The sequence below is a fragment of the Megalops cyprinoides genome, chromosome 14 (assembly GCF_013368585.1).
Source record: "Megalops cyprinoides isolate fMegCyp1 chromosome 14, fMegCyp1.pri, whole genome shotgun sequence".
Classification (NCBI taxonomy): domain Eukaryota; kingdom Metazoa; phylum Chordata; class Actinopteri; order Elopiformes; family Megalopidae; genus Megalops; species Megalops cyprinoides.
Window position 1 is genome coordinate 34,165,987 of NC_050596.1, and position 10,000 is coordinate 34,175,986.

General features: G+C 49.4%; 1 protein-coding gene across 1 annotated transcript in view; it reads right to left on the reverse strand.

Moving 5' to 3' along the window:
- Window positions 1-10,000, reverse strand: part of LOC118788689 (disco-interacting protein 2 homolog A-like) — a 60,730-nt gene that overhangs the window by 27,353 nt on the left and 23,377 nt on the right. The window contains exons 3-6 of the mRNA XM_036544694.1: window positions 6,773-6,889; window positions 6,031-6,150; window positions 3,358-3,546; window positions 1,977-2,090 (exon numbers count right to left, since the gene is read on the reverse strand). Coding sequence (XP_036400587.1) covers window positions 1,977-2,090; window positions 3,358-3,546; window positions 6,031-6,150; window positions 6,773-6,889 — 540 coding nt within the window. The remainder of the gene's footprint in view (window positions 1-1,976; window positions 2,091-3,357; window positions 3,547-6,030; window positions 6,151-6,772; window positions 6,890-10,000) is intronic.

Here is a 10,000-nt window from a genome sequence, read left to right on the forward strand (position 1 = left end):
CGCTAACCCCACCGTCTACCCTGTAACCACAACCGCTAACCCCACCGTCTAACCTGTAACCACAACCGCTCACCCCACCGTCTGCACTGAAACCGCAACCGCTAACCCCACCATCTGCACTGAAACCGTGACCGCTAACCCCACCATCTGCACTGAAACCGTGACCGCTAACGCCACCAGATGAGAATGAGGACAGGGTGGTGAACCGCCGGGGTTCAGCTGCAGGGGAGCCCTTTAATTGCAGTGAGGGTCAGCAGAAGCCCAGGGACACACACCCCCATCAACATGCTAATGAAGCTAATGATCACAACAAGGCCCAGACTACAGCTTCCCAGAACCTCAGAACCTCAGAGCCACAGAACCTCAGAGCCTCAGAGCTTCAGAACCTCAGAGCCTCAGAACCTCAGAGCCTCAGAACCTCAGAGCCACAGAACCTCAGAGCCACAGAACCTCAGAGCCACAGAACCTCAGAGCCACAGAGCCACAGAACCTCAGAGCCTCAGACATGAAGAATTTATATGGCTTGATAAGAACATACACATCTGCTTAAAATGCTTTAAAAAATTATCTGATCATCCTCTCCCTGTGTCTGTAAGGAAGAAGCCAAGGTTTATTTATGGGTTTCAAAAGCTGAAAGAAGTTACCATGAAAGAAATGTTTTTCTGCCCTGATTTAATGTTTGTCCAGCTTACAAGTCTTTTTGCTTATAAATTTAGAAATATGTTCTCTTCTCCTGTGTGATACATCTCATTCAGTGCTGTTACTGTGGCTGTACTGCCTTCAGAAAAGTGATCTCAGTTTGATTATGTGCAGATGCCTCTGTATTATTTATAGCTAAAGTAAAGAACTGCAGGTACTCACACCCCACGTCTTCACTGTAATCTTACTGTTCTGAGGTACTAAAACAACATGCATTAAATCAACACTACAACCCACTGTCATAAAATCTATACAGCAAAGATTTAATATTGCACAGTCATTGCCTGTATCCACAATCCTGGGTGCTTGTATTCATTCTTCTCACTATGAAAATAATTATCTGAGAACAAAGTGGCTGTAATTATCTTAAAAATGTTTCTGGCAACAGTTGTGCCAGTGAGCAGATGGCAGTGAGAGATGCAGACAGCCAGAGAAAGTGTGCTACACACGAGGAGCAGAGTCAGGCCAGCCACACGCATCCACCATCTGCCTCTGTGGGTGGGGCTGTGACATCACTCTGACATCACAGGGGGCGGGTACAGAGTGCAGCGCTGGTGATAGCCGCTCTGAAGCTCAAGCTCACAGCAGATGCACTGGCTGTACACACAGCTGTGAGCAGGAGACTCACACTGACGGCAGATGGACCTCTGGAGTCAGATTAGCTGACAGACTGCTCTATAGAACCATATTTTGCATTGAAGACAGATACACTGTCTTCAATGCAAAACTATATGCATTGAATATGCTGGATATGCTATATGCTGGATTCCTCCTTGCAAAGGGAATGAAAGTTTGCCAAAGATCCCAAATATCTTCATTGAGCTCCTCTAATCCACATAGATCAAACACACACATTGGGATCAGACAGCTCAATGCATGCAACTGTTCATTTCTGATGATCAGAAATGGGGCAGCAGTGTAGCATAGTGGTTAAGGAGAAGGACTTGTAATCGAAAGGTTGCTGGTTCGATCCCCGCTGGGACACTGCTGCTGTACCCTTGGGCAAGGTACTTAACCCACAATTGCCTCAGTAAATATCCAGCTGTATCAATGGATAACATTGTAAAAAAGAACTGTAACCTATGTAAGTCGCTTTGGATAAAAGCGTCTGCTAAATGAATAAATGTAAATGTCAATGTTACTACAGTTAATTTGGCAGGCAAGACGACAGACAGATGGGTTAAACAGACACCTGGAGAGGCAGGTGTACAGACACACTGTCAGACAGCTGGAGAAGCAGCGTAACTCGGGGTGGGGGGCGGGACAGGGGGGCTCACCGTCTGCGGTCTCCAGCGTGCTGCTCTGGCTGTACCCCCGAGGAACGCCTCTCACTGACACCGCCAGGGGGCGCTCCGACAGGCCCGTCACGTCAGGGGGCAAGGAGTGGTTATCTGCACAACGGGCCACAGGTCAAAGGTCAGAGGTGATTGATGGAACATACACATGTGTACATGTGAAACCATGCAGGAATTCAGTTTCCACGGATACATTACAGTTTTACAGTTGGCAGAGACACAAACCAAATCCTTACTGGAAATAAAGCTTTTTACATTTCAAGCCAAAAACTCAGATTGGCATATTACTTAATAAACAATATCACAGATAACACTAATATCACCGATAACACTAATATCACTGATAACACTAATATCACAGATAACACTAATATCACCGATAACACTAATATCACAGATAACACTAATATCACCGATAACACTAATATCACCGATAACACTATGAACTGTATTTATTCACTTAAAAGCAGAAGATTTCAGAAGATAGAGTAGAGATCCCAGGGTTTGCACCCAGTGTTCAAAATGGTGTCTGCCAAACACAAGCTTTGTATAAGTTGTGAGTTTTAGTACAACAGCGAAACCCCATCATTCCCTTTGAGGCTATGAAATGTGCTGGGTGTGGACTGTCCCCTGTGCTGGATCAGCTGAACAGAATGACAGTGTGAGACAGGTTTGTGTCTGAAAGATCAGGACAGAATGAAATAACCACCCAGATCCTAACTTCTAGGGCAGATGCGAGACGTCCTGGCTGATTTTCAGTAAGGATTCAAAGCCTTTCCACATGTAAACCCATACAGACGAAACACAGCAGGAAAAGAGAGCTGTGGGAATAACGTGTGACCAGGTTGTGAGAAGCGTTGAGGGCCGATCACAGATCACCACACGCTGAGCTCCAGGTCAGACACAGGTGAGGCCACTCCAGCCTCTTCATCCCCCTCGGAAGCTGACAGGACCACAGCAACACACTCTCAGCTTCACCCAGACGCCAGGACACAACTCAGCGAGGGAGTGCAGCTCCGATCTTATCGCCCAGGCAACAGGGGTGGAGTCACTGCTGCTGCACAGAACTCTGACTCAGCTCCAGTGACATCATTTAAACCAATATCTGATCCTCTCCCCCCGACAGTAACCCCACAGGACAGAGCAGATAAATGGCAGGAGCTCTGCTGTGTGCATCCACCCTGTCCCCATTCCCCCAGGCCAGCAGAGGGCGCTGCAGGCAATGTGTGCGAGTGGGTGAGGAGCGGGCGGAGTCAGAGGGAAGAGAGGGGCTGTGAGTGGCTGCAGTGCCACAGGGGGAGGGGTCAGAGAGGGGAAGGAGCAGGGGACAGGTGTAGGGCGGGGCGGTGAGGCTGGTACTGACCGAGCTGCGTATGTGCCATGAGGTCGGCCAGCGTGGCGGGGACGGCGGTGTGGGGCCTCACTCCCGGGTGGGATGAGGTGGAGGAAGCGGAGGATGAGGTGGAGGAGCCCTGGATCACTCTGTTAAACCAGTGCTCCACGCTGGGGTGGGGACGCAGAGAGCCCTCGTCCTCCGAAGCCGAGGAGGTGTCTGTGTGGGCAAGACAGGCAGCGTCACAGGAAGCCAGAGCACTGCGCCGCGCTGGAGAGGAGGAGGAGGGTGAGGAAGGCCCTGAAAACATGAGCTGAAAGCCAGGCATGTGATAAGATGCACACAGTGATGGAGCAAAGAGGGCTGCCAGGGGGAATGCCACAAACATTCTCAGAAACAACTTGGCAACAGACAGCAAACAGCAACAGACACAAAATGGCATTTATTTCACAGTGTGGTCAGTTACACTGTATACTTATCCTTATACTGTATACTTATACTTTACACAAAGGCACATGACAGCTAGAGGTCAGACTATGAGAATGAAAAGTTTCATATGTGCAACACAGAGAAGCCTGGGACACGTGACAGAAGCCAACACCGGGGACCCCATGTGGTCACGAGTCAGCACCGCAGGGAGACCGTACGGTCACGAGTCAGCACCGCAGGGAGACCGTACGGTCACGAGTCAGTACCACAGGGAGACTGTGCAGCCATGAGTCAGTACCGCAGGGAGAGTGTACCGCGGGGAGACCGTACCGCGGGGAGACCGTACCGCAGGGAGACCGTGCGTTCACGAGTCAGTACCGCAGGGAGACCGTACCGCAGGGAGACCGTGCGGTCACGAGTCAGTACCGCAGGGAGACCGTACCGCAGGGAGACCGTGCGGTCACGAGTCAGCACAGCAGGGAGACTGCACTGTACATACACACATGATGCAAAGCTCTCATGGAAAGGGTTTCATTCTGTTATACATACAACCTCATTTCAAAGTGAGCAAGACAGTGAAACCCTCAGTGGCAGACCCTGTATCAGCACATTTTCAGACCCAGACAGAGACGGGTTTAGTGCATCTCCAGCACTACAGTGGGTCTGAACAAACAGCCAAACCACAGACTGACAGTTTGGAGAGAGAGCTGTGTCTCCACCTACAGCAAAGTCTGACACAACTCCGGCCTGAAAACGCCAAAAACATGAAAGCAAAAATAGACCTTCCTGAAAAATGCACTTTCCCTCCAGCGGTTGGCTCACATCCAGGAAGGTCTGACAGAACTCAACAGAAATTCAGCCTGAGCTCAAACACCTACACCTGCTAGAGCAACAGGTTAGAGCTCCATGGTTACACATAAAAGGCACTTTTATAAGTGGATGCTCCATAGTGTGATAAAATAAAGCAGAAACTGGAACTGGAGAATATTTACTATACCTGAAACACTGGAGATCTGAAGGCTACATGGAGGTTTTATTTAAAGCAACAGATCAGAACAGCGGTGTGGCTGACAGCAGCCTGGCAGCAGAGACAGAGGCCTGGCAGCCGCACTGCGTACATTTATAGGGAGCATTTCTGTCTGACTGAATCCCTGACTGACCGCCATGGTCCCTATAAATGTACGCAGTGCTTCTGTTTACGGGTCTGATGAGCTCAGCGCTCAGCAGAGGCCTGCTGTTGGACGCAGACCTGCACGTAAGCACGTATGACCGCAGTGCTCTCACTCCCTCTGTCTGCTGACGGAGCTCAGAGCGACGCTCTGTCCTCACTCCACTCGTCATGACTAACGCTTCTCCCATCTGCAGTGCTGGAGCATCGGCCGGCCAATAAAAGCCAAGCAGGCCCTGGGGAGCATCATGCTGTAATGCCCTCATCCATCACCGCATCACACACACACACATACACACACACCAAACACACACACACACACACACACACACCACACACCACACACCACACACACACCATACACATACACACACCATACACACCACACACACACACAGACACACCACACACACACACAGACACACACCACACACACACACACACACACAGACACACACCACACACACCACACACACACACACACACACACACACACACACACACACACACACACACACACACACACACAGACACACACCACACACACCACACACACACACACCACACACACACACACACACCACACACACACACACACAGACACACACCACACACACACACCACACATACACACAGACACACACCACACACACACACACACACACACACACACACACACACCACACACACACACACACACACCAAACACACACACACACCACACACACACACACACCATACACACCACACACACCATACACACCACACACACACACAGACACACCACACACACCACACACACACACAGACACACACCACACACACACACACACACACACACACAGACACACACCACACACACCACACACACACACAGACACACACCACACACACACACACACACACACACACCACACACCACACACACACACCACACACCACACACACCACACACACACACACACCACACACACACACACACACACACACACACCACACACACACACACACACCACACACACACACACACACCACACACACCACACACACACACACACTCGCTCACACTCCCGCAGGTGTCCCGCAGGTGTGGGTGTGTCTCTTACCTGGGGGGGTGCATGTCTCCACAGAGGACTGCTCTAGCACAGAGCGCCGTTTGGACGGCATGGGCATCCTCCTCTCTCTGTACCTGGCCAAGGCTGCGTGCACAGCTTCAGTGTGGAGGTCTGGGAGACAGCAGGAGAGGAGTGCATGTATGCATGCTCTGTGCATGTACCAGGCTCACGCTGTCAACAGCACTGCTCAGCCGAGATGCATCTCAACAATCAAATCATGAGTCAATCTGCAATAACCAGCTGCTCGGCAACAGAACACGTTCCATTGCTGTATGAGAAGGGACATGCGTCACCGAGAGCCAGCCTTGTCTATCTGATGCTACATTACATTACTGCTCTTACCCAGAGAGACTTACACAGTGCATTTAACAAAGTGGCATGAAAAGTTGCACAAACAGGACAAACCACTCATAAATAAGCCTCAGCACCAAACACAGTGCTGAGATCACAAGTGCATGCTTAGACATGTCAACGTGTAAGTACACTGCAATATACACAGCAAAGGGGAAATACTATCCCAAATCCCAATGCTAACACATATCCTGAAGTAAAACACCAAATAGAGAATTACATATAACCCTGAAGTAAACTTATTCTTATATAATTGCACATAAGAGATGTGAAGCATCAGGCTGAGGCTCTGTACTCTATCGGATGTGTACTGTACAGTTCTATTGGATGTACTCTATTGGCTCTGTACCGCACCGCAGCCCCCGGTCCCGCCCTCGCTTACCGGATCGGAAGCGCTCATCCCGGGAGTCGGCAGCATGGGGTTTGTTCCGCTGGGAGGCAACAGGAGCAGCCAGAAATGACTGCACTCGACCGTCAATCTGCAGAGAGGGATCTACACCTGGGAGCAGCAGCACAGGGGTTACTCACTCTCTGCAGTCTAACACACACTCACACACACTCTCACACTTACTCACACTCACTCACACTCACTCACACTCACACTCACACTCACACTCACACTCACACTCACCACACACACTCACCACACACAGTCACACTGTCACACTGTCACACAGTCACACTGTCACACTGTCACACAGTCACACAGTCACACAGTCACACAGTCACACAGTCACACTCTCACACTCTCACACTCTCACATACACACACTCACACATACACACACTCACACACACTCACACACACTCACACTGTCTCTCACTGTCTCTCACTCACACTCCCAGACACACTCTCAGACACACTCACAGACACACTCACAGACACATGCACATGCACACACACACAAAAACTTGTACCCAAAATATCCACCATCAACAAAACCCACAGAGACAAGGGCAAACAGCCTATGCAGTGATCCTGCTCTGTGTGGTTAAGATGCCAGAGGAAAGGCCAGTCATTCAGACCTGCAGTGTAAATACAGCTTGTTTTAAACTACGCCTCTGCTTCACACACAGAAGGCCCTGACGGTGTGGGGGTAAATAAGATTTGGGAGGCGTGTCCCAGGGCTCTGCGTTTGGAGCACTACGCTGTGCCTCTCACATGCTCACACCGCACCACACGCAGATCACTTAGCAACCGCCCTGGCAACGCACAAGCCCCTCAGGCCCACAGACTGAGCAGCCAATCAGAGAGCTTCCTGCAGAGACAGTGGTGTCAGCAGCGGCTCATTCATTCAGGCTCCGTGTGAATGGATGGAATGCCCCAGCTCACTCTGTACGCAGCCTCTCTGCAGGGCTCTGGCTGCTCCCTCCCCTTAACAACAGGTCTGAGATCAGCCTGTCCCACCCAATCCTAACCCCAACCTCTGAGTGTAAAATTCTGACTAACATCCAAGATCAGTTGCTAACGACAGAAAATACCAGCATCTGCCACAGCACCGTGCCAGGAAGTGATGCTCAGATACTGGCAACAGAGACCCACACAGAACTGACCTCAGATCAGCGGACTCCCTGATTTGGCACATTGTGTGAAGGTTTATAAGACACTAACTATATCTGAAGATGTTAAATGAATCTATAATTTCTTCACATTTTCTTCATTCCTTTCTGAAAATGGGCCAAAAGGACAGTGGATTGATTAGCTATGAGTATGACAGCAGAAATAGCAGCAACAGCAGTATCTTCTGATGGCAGGAAGCCCTGTAAGCAACGTGTCAAAGTCAGCAGCAGTAACACTCACATTAGCAGCAGTGAGAGTCTTATGCGTCACACCCCACTGTGAGTGAGGGGAGAGAGTGCCAGAGATAAGCACTAAGTCACTGTGTGTAACTAACAACGAAGGAGACGGAACTTAACAAGCCTCTGAGAACCTTTAAAGCCACTGAGGCAAAGAGAGAGAGGCATTTCACAGCCCTCTCTACTGGGTGAGAAACCTGAGCAAACTCACTTCAGCACACACTCATACATTCACATTCAATACACTCATACACTCACAGTGCACACTCACACACTCACAGTGCACACTCACACACTCACAGTGCACACTCACACACTCATACACTCACAGTGCACTCACACACTCACAGTGCACACTCACACACTCATACACTCACAGTGCTCACATACTCACACACTCACAGTGCACACTCATACACTCACACACTCACAGTGCACACTGACACACTCATACACTCACAGTGCTCACACACTCATACACTCACAGTGCACACTCACACACTCACACACTCACAGTGCACACTCACACACTCACACACTCGCAGTCGCAAACAGGAGGGCACCGGAGTGATGCTGCCTCACAGACCGCAGGATGAGTGCAGCCCTGTCGTCTGCAGGCCTCCGTTACACCCACACAGTGACTAACAGTGGGGTTCCACAGTGGGACAGGCCGGGCCTTCACTCCACATACAGCAGGCAGGGCAGGACACAGGCTGTCCTCACCAATCAGAGTGACGCTTTACCACAACACAGCCTGTGATTGGTCAAAGCTGTAATAGGATGCACTTAGCTGTCGAAAGGTCTTCTTTGGGGTGCTTTCAGGGAAGCTGTTCTTCATGCAATCTGTAATAATCAGTTTTAATTGATTGCACAAAGTTTTCACAGTCCTCAGTAACCTGCAAAAATCGTCTTTTGAGGTAGTTGCAAAACCTCAGAAAACGTCAAAATGTGCAAGACTGGCAAGGAAACAGATCACATTTGCAAGCTTAGATTGAGATTTAGGTCTAAGAACAAAGGACTGACCTGTTTGGAGTAAATCATTTTGATTGCGTAAGAAATACTTCAGCTCAAACTCGTGCAGCTCTGTTTCAAACTACGCATTGAGCAGATATTTCTATAATACCAGAAGGACTTACATAACATTCCTGCACACTTTCTACTTTGATCTGAAAAGCCTGCAGTATAACTGTATGTAGGCTCGCTTTGATGCCAACAATACATGCAGTCTCTACAGAGATGAAATCTGCACTATTTACCACCAGCCTCTGCAAACTCATCATTTCTATCATCCAATCATTCATATCCCTGGGATCATCTGAAACAGACAATCCTGAAATATCAGGTCATAATAGGCTCCGTTCTTCCATATTCACAGTATGTGTTACTCATAATGCACATATTACCCACAATGCACAACATGTATTATCCACAATGTATGCCATGTATTACCCATAATCCACTGCATATGTCACTCAAAATGCACATATCACCCATAACGCAGTGAATTTCCTATGAAATGGTGCAAACCTGAGTAAAGACCTACACCTGCTTTGGAGCAACACTCCACCTTCCTCTGTAGCTCCGGTTGCGCTTGCTGGTCTGCCTGTGGTACAGCAGCAGCACTGGCAAACTTCTGCTGATGTCCACACTACACTGGAGGCAAGCTGACTAAACCAACCCTGGACTAGAATCACAAAGCACCGGGACATAAAACAGAGCCACAAACCAAAGGCAAACTGGACCGGGAGATGCAGATACTTGAAAGCCTCAGCTCCATGAAGCAGGTGGCCAAGCTCAGTTTGGAGTTTTTTGCA